The 17,965-nt window shown below is 37.3% G+C and overlaps 1 protein-coding gene across 1 annotated transcript in view; it reads right to left on the bottom strand.

The window, feature by feature from the left end:
* LOC124774968 (E3 ubiquitin-protein ligase SMURF1) overlaps positions 1 to 17,965 on the bottom strand; it is a 167,819-nt gene that overhangs the window by 50,008 nt on the left and 99,846 nt on the right. The window contains exon 9 of the mRNA XM_047249693.1: positions 11,749 to 12,202. Coding sequence (XP_047105649.1) covers positions 11,749 to 12,202 — 454 coding nt within the window. The remainder of the gene's footprint in view (positions 1 to 11,748; positions 12,203 to 17,965) is intronic.

Genomic DNA, 17,965 nt, shown 5'->3' with positions numbered 1-17,965 from the left:
GAGACCTCGAATGGAACTCGATTCGAATGTAGTGACCATGAGGATGTGACAATAAGGACAAATGCAATGATCCAATAGTACTGTCATACAAAAGAGTATCAATTAGGTCCAAAATCAGTAAGCTAGAGTCTACTCCAAAACAATGGTTCTAGGACTTGCTTATTTTTTTGGAACAATGGAATTTACTGGAACATTATCAGGGTTGCTCTAAGTTTCCCCAAGTGATGTTGTTGTGGTCTTCAGTCCTGAGACTGGTTTGATGTAGCTCTCCATGCTACTTAGTCCTGTGCAAGCTTCTTCATCTCCCAGTACCTACTGCAGCCTACATCCTCCTGAATCTGCTTAGTGTATTCATCTCTTCGTCTCCCTCTACGACTTTTACCCTCCACGCTGCCCTCCAGTACTAAATTGGTGATCCCTTGATGCCTCAGAACATGTCCTACCAACCGATCCCTTCTTCTAGTCAAGTTGTGCCACACACTCCTCTTCTTCCCAATTCTGTTCAATACCTCATCATTAGTTATGTGATCTACCCATCTAATCTTCAGCATTCTTCTGTAGCACCACGTTTCAAAAGCTTCTATTCTCTTCTTGTCCAAACTATTTATCGTCCATGTTTCACTTCCATACTTGGCTACACTCCATACAAATACTTTCAGAAACGATTTCCTGACACTTAAATCAATACTCGATGTTAACAAATTTCTCTTCTTCAAAAATGCTTTCCATGCCATTGCCAGTCTACATTTTATATCCTCTCTACTTCGACCATCATCAGTTATTTTGCTCCCCAAATAACAAAACTCCTTTACTACTTTAAGTGTCACATTTCCTAATCTAATTCCCTCTGCATCACCCGACTTAATTCGACTACATTCCATTATCCTCGTTTTGCTTTTGTTGATGCTCATCTTATATCCTCCTTTCAAGATATTGTCCATTCCATTCAACTGCTCTTCCAAGTCCTTTGCTGTCTCTGACAGAATTACAATGTCATCGGCGAACCTCGAAGTTTTTATTTCTTCTCCATGGATTTTAATACCTACTCCGACATTTCTTTTGTTTCCTTTACTGCTCAATATACAGATTGAATAGCATCGGGAATAGGATACAACCCTGTATCACTCCCTTCTCAAGCACGGCTTCCCTTTTGTGCCCCTTGACACTCATAACAGCCATCTGCTTTGTGTACAAATTGTAAATAGTCTTTCGTTCCCTGTATTTTACACCTGCCACCTTCAGAATTTGAAAGAGAGTATTCCAGTCAACATTGTCAAAAGTTTTCTCTGAGTTTACAAATGCTAGAAACGTAGGTTTGCCTTTCCTTAATCTATCTTCTAAGATAAGTCGTAGGGTCAGTATTGGCTTACGTGTTCCAACATTTCTACGGAATCCAAACTGATCTTCCCCGAGGTCGGCTTCTACCAGTTTTTCCTTTTGTCTGTAAAAAATTCGCGTTAGTATTTTGCACCTTTGACTTATTAAACTGACAGTTCGGTAATTTTCACATCTGTCAACACCTGCTTTCCTTGGGATGTCTCATACATCTTGCTCACCAGATGGTAGAGTTTTGTCAGGACTAGCTCTCCCAAGACTGCTAGCTCTCCCAAGACTGTAAGTAGTTCTAATGGAATGTCGTCTACTCCCGGGGCCTTGTTTCGACTTAGATCTTTCAGTGCTCTGTCAAACTCTTCACGCAGTATCATATCTCCCATTTCATATTCATCTACCTTCTCTTCCATTTACATAATATTGTCCTCAAGAACATCGCCTCTGTATAGGCCCTCTATATACTCCTTCCACCTTTCTGCTTTCCCTTCTTTGCTTAGAACTGGGTTTCCATCTGAGCTCTTGATATTCATGCAAGTGGTTCTCTTTTCTCCAAAGGTCTCTTTAATTTTCCTGTAGGCAGTATGTATCTTACCCCTAGTAAGATAAGCCTCTACATCCTTACATTTGTACTCTAGCCATCCCTGCTTAGCCATTTTGCACTTCCTGTCGATCTCATTTTTGAGACGTTTGTATTCCTTTTTGCCTGCTTCACTTACTGCATTTTTGTATTTTCTCCTTTCATCAATTGAATTCAGTATTTCTTCTGTTACCCAAGGATTTCTACTAGCCCTCATCTTTTGACCTACTTGATCCTCTGCTGCCTTTACTATTTCATTCCTCAAAGCTACCCATTCTTCTTCTACTGTATTTCTTTCCCCCATTCCTGTCAATTGTTCCCTTATGCTCTCCCTGAAACTCTGTACAACCTCAGGTTCTTTCAGTTTGTCCAGGTCCCATCTCCTTAAATTCCCACCTTTTTGCAGTTTCTTCAGTTTTAATCTACAGTTCATAACCAATAGATTGTGGTCAGAGACCACATCTGCCCCTGGAAATGTCTTACAATTTAAAATCTGGTTCCTAAATCTCTGTCTTACCATTATATAATCTATCTGAAACCTTCTAGTATCTCCATGGTTCTTCCATGTATGCAACCTTCTTTCATGATTCTTGAACCAAGTGTTAGCTATGATTAAGTTATGCTCTGTTCAAAATTCTACCAGGCGGCTTTCTCTTTCATTTCTTAGCCCCAATCCATATTCACCTACTACGTTTCCTTCACTGACTATTAAATTTTCGTCTCTCTTCACTACCTGAATAATTTCTTAAGGGATATTCACTGATATTTCCCTGATTCCCAGACAGGTTTTATCATTTTTCCCTGGTAAATTTTGAGATTTCAAGGATAAGTAGGTTGACAATCTGTCTTTCCACCAGCTATGGAACAAGAAACAATAGTGCAACGAGGAAATACCTAAAAAAACTTTCAAGCAGGTTGCGTTTTCTGATGTGAGCAAAAATCTAAAGTACTAACGTCAACATCTTTTGTAATGAACTGTTTTTAGATGCAAAAAGCAAGCAAAATGGTATATGTGCTTCATTAAGACCACTGATGTTATTTTGGAAAAACACACACACCCGCATTTGGGGACAAAGATATGCATTTACTTGGAGTTGCAAGAAGGATTTAAAATACCTTCACTGATTTCAGAAATAACCTCAGAAAAAAGTAGGTCTCTTGAAAGCAGTGCATAAGGTGGGGAAGAATTGTGTAAACCAACACTGTAGGTGACTGCCAATAAAATGTTGGTTCTACTATGTTTGTTATTGCTGATTATTACCCACTGTGTTATATCTATTACTTTACAGGTACTGCATGATTTTTCTTCCGAGAAATATACGAGTGCACAGTGTACAAACTGCCAACTACTGACAATTTTCTTCTTCTTATCGTCCATACTTTCTAACATATAAACTACTTTTAAAGTGCCAAAAAGTACTAGAACAAACATAATGTCTATAAAATGCCGCACTGTACAACATGCTCGTAGTGAGAGAGTCTTAATTACTGAAATCTATCGCCCATGGCCTCTGGCCTGCCAAGGAATACCACAGTCCTGGGTCGATGGATAAACCATGAAAATCCGCTGCATTACACCACACACAGACAGACCTGGCCTGTGGGCAGATCGGTAAGACTAGATCCGACGGGCAGGTGGGAACCGAAGGGCTTCAGATTGGCGAGCCCGATTCGTTAGAGATACCTGCGAAATCACCTGCGGATTTGGCCCTGCACAGAAATCCACTCATGTGACCAGCCATTCACTTGTCACAGACACCATGTTGGTGAAATGAGACCATGGTGATCAATCCATGCAACAGATAACTTGCACAAATATTCTGAAAATCAATATTAATGAGGATAGGTAGCAACTCACCATAAAGATGATGGCTCAGCTGCAGACAGGCATGTAGAGAAGACGATCACACTCTCACAACAAAATTTTCGGCCACGGCCCTCGGCAGAAAACGAGAGCGCACACACATTCACACAATCACTCAGACATAACTCGTGCACATCTGACCGTTGCCTTCAGCCGCTGTGTCAACAACCACTGAAATGTGATCCAAACAAACCGCTCCTCACACCTCCCTGCCTCTCGTCGGCAGCTGCTAGGCTAGCGGTGGCAGCACTGACTGCAAACCAAGGGGAGTGCTGGGAAGGGGAAAAGCAGTAGTAAACAGGGGAGTAGAGAAGCAGCGCACGTACTCAGCTGCACCCAGCTACCGACGATGCACGACACCTCAGTACAGAAACCATTTCATCTACTGATACAAAAACAAGATTTTTCCAGTGTTTTTTCAAATTTCCCCAATGTGTTTGAAATGCCCTGATATTCCCTCATTTTCAGAACATGTGGCAACCCTGATTATATAAGCACTCTCCACTGAGACATGCAGTTCAACTCAATCTGAACTCATCTGTGATCTTCGTAAACATGCTTTCAGGGTGAAGAATTACTTCTCGTTGGACCCTGCTCTCATAACTGCTTCTTAGGCAGCATTATCCTATGTGAATAAAGAAAACTATTGTTTCAAATTGATGGTTTTTTTCTGAACAGATGCTCTTCCTTTATGAAGAACTTCTTTTCCTCAGACAGTATCATAATGTTCAAGATTAAATATGCTCTAGGGACTTTCAATAGAATGACATTAAGTTAAAGTCCTGTGATTTAATGAATCTCGTCTTTGATCCTATCTGTAAACAGGAATTGCTATGCTCTTGTGTAAGACCTTTTGCTTCGTTAGAGATTTGCAATGTATGTGAACATGTGAAGTGACTAATTCTGCAGCTTAATTAATGTTCATTATAACAGGAATTCTGTGAAGGGCTAAAGCCTCATTCATTACGAGTAGTTTTAGTACAGGGTGTATACGCAGACAAGAAGGAGGGGGGAGGGGGGGGGGCATCCTGGATTTTTCCCAGTTAAAAATACAGTTTTTTCTAGGTGAAAATGCACTCTACTCGGGGTGAAAGTACATTTTTTTCCGTGTTAATTGATAATATAATTTCTCTCTGAGCTGTAAATCAAATAGTCCTTCGAATAGCAAAGGTTTTATACACTGGTGTAGAGCTTCCCAGCACTCCAAGCCAACAACACAATTACATAACTACCTTGAAGATCGGATAGATAAAAAATCTACTCACCAAGTGGCGGCTGAACATATACGTAAAAGACAGTTGTAATTGGTAAGTTTTTGGAGACAGTGGCTCCTTCTTCAGGTAGAAGGGTTGAAAGGGACAGAAGAAGGGTGAAGGAAAAGGACTGGAGAGGTCTAGGGAAATGGGTAGATATCAAGAAAGTCACCCAGAACCACAGGTCAGGGAAGACTTACCATATGGGATGAGAAGGAAAGAGAAGAAAATCATCACACATTCTCACATGTAACATATTTCATCTTGCATAAATGAAAATTTACTTTGGAAGTAACACTTCTCATACCATCATTCACAATATTTTCCCATGGCCTATTAGAAACAAACAGTTGTGACATCACACTCATTGAATGCAGTTTGTTTCTACAATGTATTGCATAGTCTTCATCCTAAAGCCTTTGACCCATTTTGCTGTCTGCACATGCCTACATGTGCACAGTGTTTTGCCGTTGTAACCAGCACATTTTACTTACAACTAAAGTTTTATTTGGTGCCATTCTCTCATTTATGTTTTATTGTTTCGGTATTATTCTGCAGCAGTCAAATTATTTGTTAGAGTATCAGTTCTTACCACTCAAAATTACGGAAATTTGACTTAAAACTAAAACAATGAAAAATTCTGGATTTCCCAATTGTCACAGGGCGTATCCACCCTTAGTAGCCTGTATGCTCATTTCACTGTCTATCATTTGTGAGTGTGTGTGGTGCCACACACTGGAACAGCAGCATCCCCAGCATGAATGCGTTTCTAAATGCAGTATTTCAAGTTTTTGTCCTCAGTTTCAATATCAGACTAATCCACAAAATACCAGACTGAAAATTTCAATTCATTCATTGTCCAAAGCATCCTATGATTTCCTACTATATCTTTTAACAGGACCTAATTGCGAAAATTATTGAAGGTTTTAAGCAAAGCACCCTTTCCAGCTGCACAAGTTGACATTAAGTTTTTGTCTATCAATCCCACTACCGTCTCTTTTTGTAGCAAGAATGTAAAAATCTCTACTTTTGAAATATTTTCCAAATGGCATCATTAAACTATTTTGAATAGCTGCTGCATTACTATGTTATTTCATGTGTAGTTATCTGAAAAAAACAGTATGATGTGTTCAAGCATTAACCATAGCAGTTCTGCATTTGTTGGACTACAACTAAATGTCCATAGATTATCTATTAAGTTAGTTAGTGGCTAGCAACACTACTGCACAAAAATACTCTCCTAACTTCCTGGAAAATCTTTTTGTTGTCTTTGGTGAACACTGTCCCTGTAGCGACAGCAAGATTGCTAATCCCTACATCTTTGGCAACACAAGTACACACATTGTTCCACATAATTTCAAAATAAGTTATGTACAAGAGCTAAGGAAGAGGTAATTAACTTACAACTATCAGTAGTAAAATTTTGCGACAGGAATTCGACTGTTCTTCAGAACATAATTTCACTCTTATTCAGTTATGTAATTATGCATTCTGATAAAAGTATTTCTCCTTATAATTTTTTGTGGTAGATATAATCAAAGAAAATTATTATGAATATAGATATGGACTGGGCGTTTATAAATGAATATCGCGGTTTTAACGCTTTATAATATTTATTACATTAAACTTATTGTTATAAATGATATGTCAAATGAAAGAGCAGCTCAAACAGTTTTACCAAGAACCTCACTGGCATTGTGAAGTACGCGATTGGTTGAACTTCACTGTACCCAAGCGCTGGATAGGCCGTAAGGGGCCCAATGATAGGGCTTGTTTTGCATGGCCTCTACGTTCGCCCAACCTAACAGCATGCGATTTTTTCCTGTGGGGCTTCATCAAGGATCGTGTGTATGTACCTCCGCTACCAGCAGACCTCACTGAATTAAGAAACCGGATTGAAGCTGCTGTTGTTACAATCACTGAAGACACAGTTATCAATGTTTGGAAAGAACTAGGCTATAGACTTTATGTGTGCCGTGTGACAAATGGTGCTCACATTGAACATTTATAAGGTTCTTGGTAAAACTGTTTGAGTTGCTCTTTCATTTGACATATCATTTATAACTGTAAGTTTAATATAATAAATATTATAAAGTGTTAAAACCCTAATATTCATTTATAAACACTCTGTATTACATTCATCATTCTTGCCAAGTCAGCCTTTTGAGATAGTTTTACTTACTAATAGCAATAATGACCACATTGTACTAGGAACCAAAAGCAGGCCGAAACCAAACATGAATAGCAGTGAAATCTTAAATTTCAGTTGGAATACATGTCACAGTTATGGGCTGGTTGTCATAGTGGAAAATTTTACTGCTACCAAAGAACTTAATAATATTACTGAAGTTATTACTAATCCAAATGCAAAATAAACGAAGTGAAAGTGGGTTAAACAAAGTCAGTGAGTGTTTTTATACACCAGCCTAGAGGAGCTGTAGTGATGGAATACTTCAGAGAAAATATGCACATGAATGTCCTGATCATGGTATCATAATATGAATAGAATTAAAGTAGTCAGCTATAAATTAGGAGACTCATGTGATCAGAACAAGTGCCAAGAACAGGAATTCACGTGAGATTATTATATATTTATTTTCTGAAAATTAACTTCAACAGTTAGTTATATAGCTAACCTATGAGGATAACATCTTAAATACCATACTGACAGACAAACTTTTTGATTAGTTAACACAAAGGAGAGAACCTGTAACCATAAGGCTGCTATAGTGTCAATAGAATAGCTAAGAAATGTAAGAAAAATGTCTGGTTAGCAAGTGGGACAAGAAACGTTCAACATCCAATTCAGAAACATTGTAAAAGACACCTTAAGACATAATTACAGCATAGTTGTGAGGGGTGGAAATATCTGCCACGGTTCAACACCCATGTCACACCGTTGCTACAAAACCAATAACAACTTCATCACAGATATAAAGTCAAAGTCTCACTTACATTTAATAAATAGATCACAGACATCTATACAATGTCTCAGTGATCATGACAGTAGTGAAACAGAGGACAAAGGAAGGCAAAATACTGAATTTGGTCTTTAAAATTGTTTCCATTTGGAAAGTCTTATTGTTGTTTCTCTATCCAGCAACCACACAAATGTCGAAATGACAGAGAGGAGTGACTAAACTGGAAAATCAACTACAATTTTTCAATAGACTAAAGACCACTGGATTTGATGGAACACTTGCACACTTCTGTGTTGGCCTCTGTAGCAACAGTTTGCTGAAAGTTGCTTGAGCAATAAAGCATTTGAAGTGGTTTGGGAAAGGCGCATGTCAAACCTGTTTCCAAAAAGGTTTGTCGGGCCAGACATGCCTAACTATGGGACTGCATTGCTGACAACTTGTTGCAGGAAAATAAATATGTTTTATGTTGTTGTTGTTGTGGTGGTAGTCTTCAGTCCAGAGACTGTTTTGATGCAGCTCTCCATGCTACTCTATCCTGTGCAAGCTGCTTCTTCATCACCAAGTAACTATTGCAACCTTCATCCTTCTGAATCTGCTTGCTATCTCTTGGTCTCCCCCTATGATTTTTACCCTCCACACTGCCCTCAAACACTGTTTTATGATCCATTTGGAAATGCTTCCTGTAAACAGAGATATTATTAAACTCAATTCATTCTATTCATCCATGAGACTGCTGCACTCAGGTTGATTCACTGTGTTCCGTCAATCCTAGGAGCTATTCAGTACAGTTTTGTGTTGTTGTCGTCATCGCCACCGCCGCAGGATAGCTTGTGCTGAGAAATAACTGTTTAGGAAAAAATTTGACATGTTGTGGCATTTCTGAGTTAATTAGCATTGAAGTTAGCCAAACAGGCCACTGCATGTGCAAATTTAACTCCCCCACCAGAGATGGTGTTGCCAAGTGTGTTCTTCGTTTGGTTTCCTAAAACTGAAGAAGAGAGCAATTAAAAAATCTGGACATGGGACAACAGCGAGGATCAAACTTGAGCCTAAGCCTGAGCAGTATTGTGTGCTGTCATCTACGCTATGAGAACGACTGACATTAATTGTATCTGGTGAGCCACTTAAATTTGCATGTGCAATGGCCGAATTGGCTAACTTCAATGCTAATTAACTTGAAAATGGTGCAATGTATTGAATTTTTTCCAACAATTATTTCTCACACAACCTACCCTGCAGCACCATTACAAGTTTCTGAGACCATTTCTGACCATCCTGTAAAACCTGGTAGACAATGACAAAAGCACTACAAGATGTTTGCTACTGATGCTGCTGTATATGGAAACATATCAATGCTACAAAACTGTAGCATAATGATGAAAGAAATGCAACAGACCAACACTTTGTTCAGACATTGGCAGTTGAGCCTCAATTTCCCTACACGTGATCAATTTCCCTATATGTATAGCTCAGGACAGTAGTACTCTAATAGATGGTTCAAATGGCTCTGAGCACTATGGGACTTAACTTCTCAGGTCATCAGTCCCCTAGAACTTAGAACTACTTAAACCGAACTAACCTAAGGACATCACACACATCCATGCCCGAGGCAGGATTCGAACCTGCGACCGTAGCAGCAGCGCGGTTCCAGACTGTAGCACCTAGAACCACTTGGCCACTCCGGGCGGCTACTCTAATAGATAATGTATCTGTACAGCAAGAGGATGTAGAACAAACACATGCTTTCCCTGTGGTAAATGGATTATCTGACCATGATGCACAACTGATTAACTTACTAAACTTAACAGGGTGTACACTTCAGAAACCATTTTACTTAATGTGAGGGTGCTCAACCCGGTATCTATAGATCACTTCAGAGAAAATGTAAACTTGGAAGATGTATATAATGAGTCAAATGCTAATGATAAATGCAGCACATTTCTTCATAAATTTATACCCCTTTTTGAACATTGTTTTCCAAAGAAAATTACAAAATGAAACACCACGAACTTTTCAAAGAAACCTTGGATTACTACAGGTATTAAAGTGTCTTCAAAAAGAAAGCTGTATGAGACAGCAAGAACTAGTAAAGATCCAGAAGTAGTTTTACACTATAAAAATTATTGTAACATACTGAGAAAAGTTATAAGGAAATCAAGAAAGATGTAAGTTAGAGAAGAAATTAACAACTCCAACAATAAAATCAAATAAATATGGAATGTTGTAAGAAGGGAGACAGGAAAAGTAACCACTGGGGTAGGTAGTATTACTGTTAAAGAGAATGAGACCATCTTAACCAACAGTACACATGTAGCCAATGTACTTAACAATCACTTATTAAGTGTAGGAGAAAAAATTGGTGAGAATAGTTCAAAAGAAAAATCCAGGTAGTACATGGAAGAGTCAGTTTTGAAAAATTTTAGTCAGATTAAGTTTCATCTAACAACCTCTTGTGAAATAAGGAAAATTATTAAATCTTTGAAAAATAAATATTCTGTTGGAGTAGATGACATCTCTAACAAGTTATTAAAACAATGTGGAGCAATTACAGCTGATGTTTTGACTCAAATATGCAATGCATCACTGACTCAGGGTATTTTCCCAGACAGGTTAAAACATGCCATTGTCAGACCTCTCTACAAAAAGCGGGAAACCACAGATGTCACTACTTACTGGCCAGTATCCTTGCTTACGGCATTTTCAAAAATCTTTGAGAAAGGAATGTACTCAAGAGTGGTTAGCCATCTCAACAGTAATGGGATACTTAGTAAATCACAGTTCGGATTTCGGAAATGCTGTTCCACTGAGACAGCTATATACAATTTCACTGTCCACATAATAGAGTCTTTAAATAGTAAAACGTCAACGGTAAAAATATTCTGTGACTTATCCAAAGCATTTGATTGTGTAAATAAAATATGCTGCTATAAAGCTTTTTTGATAAATTACCAGATGAAATAAAATGTCTAATTGACAGCAGTAATAGTTTCAAAAACAAATTGAAATCATACCTCCTTGACAACTCCTCCTACACCATAGATGAATTCTTGAATATGAGTAAATAAATCTGGAGATATAATATATGCATTTTGTGCTATTTAAGGGAATGGGATAGATAATAGAAATATTTAGGTACAACACTATAATGTAAAAATCAATAAATAAATTAATTAATTAAAAAAAACTTGTTTCCTGTGCGCATTTGACATGTTCCAAGTCATAACGGTTTTTCCATGCTACTGATCAATGGAACACATAAATATGCAGAAAGATCAATTATTGTATGATTGCACAATCAGTGATCAATTAAAAGAAATAGTCACAACCACAGAATATCTACGTGTACGTGTCTCGAGTAAAAGAGTGGGGGGGGGGGAAAAAAAAAAAAAAAAAAAAAAAAAAAAAAAAAAAAAAAAAAAAAAACAGATTGTAGGAAAGGCAGAAGAAATTGAGGTTAATTGGAAGAATCCTACAAAAATGTATCTTAAAACATCCTCATTCACTCAATTCTCGAGTAAGGTTCATTAGTAGGACCCTTAGTGGGTATGGTTTATAGAAGACATAAAGCTCTTTTGTATATTTTGCCACGAGTTTGACTAGTAAATGCAAGAAATTCATCTAGCAAATACTTGAAAAGTATTACTGTAATCTACAGAAGGAAGAGTTGTAATTTAACACCAAAGACAATGTTCCAATCTGTATAAAGGTTAAGGCTCACTTTGCCAGAAGGAAGGAAGGGTAGTGTAAGATTACAAATACAGGCAAAGTACATATTTTGTAACACACTACATGACACCTTACCTCAAATATTTCTGTCCGTGACACCTCTAAACGGCAGTGACCACTTTGTGGTTGAAGTGCTTGCAGTTCAGTTCTTAAAGATTTGTGCTTCGTAACCAAATCTCGTTTGTACTTTGGCAACAATTCACTGTCCAACAGTTCCCTTGGCAGTTCTCCACTTCGTACATTTAGTGACACACACACTGAAGCTGAATTTCTATTATCACTATTATTTGCACTTCCATCAGTACCGGCAGCAGGTTCCGTTGCACTATTGCTACTTCCTTCTCCTGAAGTTCTTGCTTCACTGTTCATTGTTGTGCTACTTCCACTGCTTGTAGGGGACAGAGAAGGCTGGCGAGATGACCCAGAAGGTGAATCTTCCCTCCCCACGGGATCTACCCGTCCACTGCTCGAATTGGAATTTGAGCTGCTTGTTGCGCCATGGGTTGGTGAAGTGCTTGAGCTTTGTTTCCTAATAAACAAACAATATATCAACACTTTTCAATAAATGGTGAAAGCATTGTGCATCTGATAAAATAAATTTCTTAAAAGTAAATGTGGAAACCCCTTACATGTATGGCAACAGAAAATGTGAATTCTTATAGATAATTTGTATATCACATATTACCAGTGTCTTTTCACAGTCTGGAACATTACAGACTGAAAAAAAAAAAAAAATTTGAAACTGAAACTTCCTGGCAAATTAAAACTGTGTGCCAGACCGAGACAATAACTCGGGACCTTTGCCCTTCGCGGGCAAGTACTCTACCAACTGAGCTACCCAAGCACAACTCGCGCTCCGTCCTCACAACTTTACTTCCGCCAGTACCTTGTCTCCTACATGACGAGAGTCATGCTTGGGTAGCTCAGTTGGTAAAGCAATTGCCCGTGAAAGGCAAAGATCCCAAGTTAGAGTCTCAGTCCGGCACAGAGTTTTAATCTGCCATGAAGTTTCATATCAACACACACTCTGCTGCAGAGTGAAAATTTCATTCTGGAACTTTAACAATTCATTCTTTAATAAAATGTCATGTTTTTTTCATCTAGGCAGAAGTGAGGCACTTAATACTTATTCAAGTTAAGGGATAGGAGGCCTGTACAATAACTTACCTCTTGTCTGTTAGGATTTAGCATCCTGCAAACAGTCATTCACGATCTTAAACCTTCGACTGCTACAGATGCACTTGCTGCATGCCATCTAGAGTGCTACGTCATTAATGACGACTATACTATAGGTACTGACTTGTCTTAGGGCTGCTATCAGGAGTTGAGTTAATAGTGTGACCAACCTTACAGCATACAAAATATTTCTGAACACTATAGTGACCACTCTTTTCAACTGAATTTTGTCCCTGACAACACAAAATGAACAGTGAATGTAAAATACATTAAGACTCATTTTTTTTACACTGAACTACTCTGTTAATTGAATAATGCCGTAGCAAAACTGCACAGATGTTAAAGCTGCTTTTTCTTTAAGAAATAGACATTTATTAGCAATTTTTAGCATGATTTTTCAATGGCAAAAAATGATGTGTCCCTCAATTTCAGTTGTTCACTGTTCCCTGCTACCTAATCACAACACAGCTCATTCTGCACATATTTCTTGCTTTACTGACTCGGGAAGTTATTGAGTGTGTTAATAGTACACATACAGTTTTTGTATCACTAATCACAGGGTACGGTTTTATTGAGTGCAAATTATACAATGTCAGCAATATCACTGTCACAGTGATGATGTGATCCTCAGTAAAATCTTTTTCCACTTCGTTTTTGTTGAATGGGACATTTTATGTAGCTGCACATACAATTTTTCCATAGACTGCAGCAGTTCGAGTACTTCATTACAGGGGTACACATTTATTATCTGCACATTGTAAAGTGTGACAATAGTAAAACTTCCGTAATCCTATTTAGAAACTTAAAGACTTTCAAATTTCAAATAAGTTCATTTGCATCAAAGATAAGGTGGCTTGTACAACTAGGTAACCCTTAAATGTTCATAATGTTACTTGGTTTTCAAAATAAATGCTCTAAAATATGATGTGTTCAACCTCTCCTGTTTGCGTATTAGCACAATAACTCAATCAAAGGCCGCTTTCAAAGCCAAGTTGTATGTGATTTGTAGCCCACAGAAGCAGCATGTGTCACTGTGTCCTGGCAGGATGAACTGGGGCAATGTTGTGAAGGACAAACACGTCCTTAGACTGCTTACCTCGACTTTTGATACCGACAGCCTCTCATAACTTCAAGAGGAGATTTCTGTAGCATGCCACTGTGACAATTTGCATAATTTGTTATGACAACACCATGACACACCCAAATAAGACTCGATATCGCCTTGCACAGTGATGGCTTGTCTTCATCTTTTACAGCTATGGTGCATCCACATATTTCCACTGCTTGCTGCTACATAGTGATACACCTAATGTTCGCAGCATGATTAGGCAGGTGGAAGAAGTCACCTGGATTGGTCTGACACAGCAACAACATTTCCGTTTCTGTCTCAGTTTGATGTGCTTTATGTGTGGGTGTGAGCAGTCACAGAGCCCCAACAGGTAACAATGTTTCTCACATTCAACAAGTTATGCAAGACATTACAAACTAACCGACGACTTATATTCACTTCCTCTATCACATCAGGTGTGAATGCCAATTTTTGAGCACTTCTCTCATGATCCTCATTTATTTACAGAAGAATGATCTCTCATTTCATCCTTCGTCACTCAGACTTGTTCAACCACACTGGAAGTGTTAGGGACACCTAACCACTGTCTAATGCAATGGCGCATTGTTGCTGTACATCATCACTGACAGCCTGGATTATTGTGGCATTGATCCCCCTCCAGTGCAGAAAATGAATTACAACACATTATTCCACTTTATCAATAGCCTGTAAAATCGTCTTTCGGCTCCTCTAGCAGGATGCTGTGGAATTGTGGCACAGGGATTTCAATACTTAACACAACTGTACACATGTATGTACAAAAATTAATTACACAACATTTTTTATTGGGGTGGTTAGTTAAAGCTTTACGATTCCCCCCCCCCCCCCCCCCCATCTAACTTCTGCACCACTTCAGTGCAGTAATGTGTTCATACATGTATTGTAGTAGTTCTATTATATGTTTATTACCTTATATAAAAAAAAACTTTTTTATTTTAAATTCAGTGTATTAATGCGATCTTAGTAAATGAGTGTTTGTAAAATGATTCTTTCATATAGTGTTCATTAAAAATTCCACTTGGGACCTGTGAAAGGTACATTAGCTTATTTGTTTCAGTTGCAAATATTTGTCATGTATTGTTGTTTTTCTGACATGTTCTACATCCTGGAGGACCTCCTCACTATGGATCAATTGGAATGAAAGTTAATCTAATCTAATCTAATGATAGTAGTCATTTATAGTATTCAAAGCAACAGATATAATTGTAGGAGATTCTGACATGCTTTTTATATACTTTATTTTTTTAATAGTGGCGATATTGAGGAGATAACTGACAATGAAAGTAAATATATCTAAATTATTGTAATGTAAATTTCAGTTTTTACTACTGGTTTTCTGAGTATTACCGAAATGAAACCAATGGGACAGAAGGTAATTGTGATTCAAATTTTATTAAGTTGTAACCCCACTTTTGCTTGTTATTTAGGACTATAATTTGTTTTGGGTATATGAGTTTATGGAGGTTTCAAGATGTCAGAGTTTGTCTCAGAAAATGCAAATTTGCTTTAAAATATATCATATGAAATGATGGGTGGTTGAAAACTATATGTCCTAGTGGTTCCAAAATGAACTTACCTCTTTAAATCAATTGATTGTTTATTTTTTGCCAGTTTCTTTCTGTATTTGGCTGGTTGCTATGATGATAAAGATTAATTTTTGAAAAATTTCACACTACATTCTTAAGTGCAACCACGTCCTTAAAACACGCAATTGTTTTCTTTCTGTCAATTTCTTCTTGTATTCATGTATTGTGACGATAAAGGTTAATTATATGAATAATTTTAAATTTTATATTTTTCACATTGTTGCTACTCAAAGATCTAATATGACCATTTTCAAAATAAAGTATACAATTAGTGTGTTCTTACAATACTTAATTATTCAGGAAGACTAAACCTTAAAAAGCCAACATGTTCCAGTCTACTTACCAAGCTGAATGAAAAATTAATCAATTGCTTAAATTGAAAGGCCACAGATCGCAATCATTAATAAATATCTTTAATTTACTTCAGTTAATTGTCACAACAACGTGATATGAAGTGTATTCAGGTTTACAGCTATGATCATTCAGAAGTAGCACAGTTATCATCTTAAACACTTAGCATTTTCACAGGAATTGAATATTCTGTGGATTCAACTGCATGTACAAGATGAGAATATACAGGTAAAGTTTAAGCATTGAAATTTTTCATATAATGGCCTTCTGTATTTTGTTAAGATCAGCATAAAGACAAATCACGTCATTCGTGTGATTATTCCATTTGCCTTCAAACCATAAACCCTGTTTTAACTCTTTGTTGCCCGATGGCACGTAAAGGTACCAGTAAGTTTTTAGTCACATAAGTTTCTCACAGTTCAGTTTTGTGTGCTGAGAGCCTGTTGTTACTTTCCTGTACCTCCACTCTACTGTTTCAAAGCTGTTACTATGCAATAGCTACACCTCTCTGGCAACAAAGCTTTAAACTCCTTGTTGCTACAGTGAAAACAGAAGATTTCACATGTTTGTTTCCATACTGTTGTCTATCTTTGTGTGCAAGCTATTGAAACTTCTGTCGGATTTTCCATTGGAAGAACTATTGTCTCTTTTTTACACTAGTTTGGAGCATTACACTATAAACAAATGACATACAATGGAAAATATAAAGTGGACTTACAAGTACCGCCAAGCTGTGAGAGCACTTTATTGTAGCTGCATGACGTAACCTCTCACATGTTGTTCGTCTAACTTCTTCTCACACACACGGACAAAAATCATAATACTGATGGTTGTTTTCGCCCTTTGACTGATGCAGAAATTGAAGAGGTTTTGTGTGAGGATATTCCCACTGATACTTCATAAATAACTGGCATTGAAAATGAAGATGACGAAAATGTTAACAATTATGACAAAGCCTTTTCACGCAGGCAGATAGTGAAACAAACCCCAGTGGTTCAGATAATTATGCCTCGCAGAATATTTCACCATCTACACCTACACCTCAAAGTGAGGATCAGCCAAACTTTGAAAGAAAGTGGAGAGAAAAATTCACTGAAACGAAGAATTTTGATTACACATGCGGTGAAGGTATATTCTTACACTTTCCTTCTCTCTCTCTCTCTCTCTCTCTCTCTCTATCTATCTCTAATTTTGAAGGTAAATTGCAATATCTTTTAATGTAATAAGGGACTGGTGTCAGTAAATTTAACAGAAGAGTAACTCTTGACTAAACTGTAAAGTAAAATAATAACTGTTCTGTTCTTAAATAAAAGCCGTGATCGGAAGTTACTTTTTCTTTCCACTTCATATTACTGGTAGTTACAGTAAATTCCAATTATTTTCTGAATAATTTAAATTTTGTCTCACTGTATTTTGCACATATTTCTTGTTTTCTTCATGTATCATATTCTGAAACTGCAACAATACTATTATAGATATTTTGAGTTTAAAAGCAAACATTTCAAACTTTTTATAAAACTGATTCCTGTGAGTACTTGTGTTTCGTTCAGGTTATATAAGCCTTCATATGAATAACTACCTGAATTACCAAAACTGTTGTTCTACTGGAATAGCAGCCCTTACTTTCATTCAGATATTTTGAATTATCTGAGATTTGCAAATGTTCCAAGTTTCTTTTGTCCCAGTTGCATGTTATTACACTACTTCATTACATTTCTTATTCACGTGTTATGTGAGAAGAAGGCTATAATTTTGATAACTTATGTAATTTTCATTCAGGTTTCATAATTTAAGAACCTTCTCCTCGTTCTACTCCATCAATCTATTAGGCTTATATTTTCAGTGACAAGATTACATGTGTTTGCCTAACCAACAGTTCATTCATACAATGTCAAATTACAGTATAGTCTTCCTCAGTTTCATGTATATTGTTCTATTTGTGATACTTTCCCTATCACTTTCCTGCTCACTCTTACAATTTCTGTCACATTCCACTTTGTATTGTCAGCTGTCCTATTCTCTATTACTTACCAAAATAAAATTTTAACAACAACTTTCCCCTAGCAGTTAC

The sequence above is a fragment of the Schistocerca piceifrons genome, chromosome 2 (assembly GCF_021461385.2).
Source record: "Schistocerca piceifrons isolate TAMUIC-IGC-003096 chromosome 2, iqSchPice1.1, whole genome shotgun sequence".
NCBI classification, from domain to species: Eukaryota; Metazoa; Arthropoda; class Insecta; order Orthoptera; family Acrididae; genus Schistocerca; species Schistocerca piceifrons.
The sequence above is the reverse complement of the archived record's forward strand: the minus strand, read 5'-3'. Positions and strand labels throughout refer to the sequence as shown.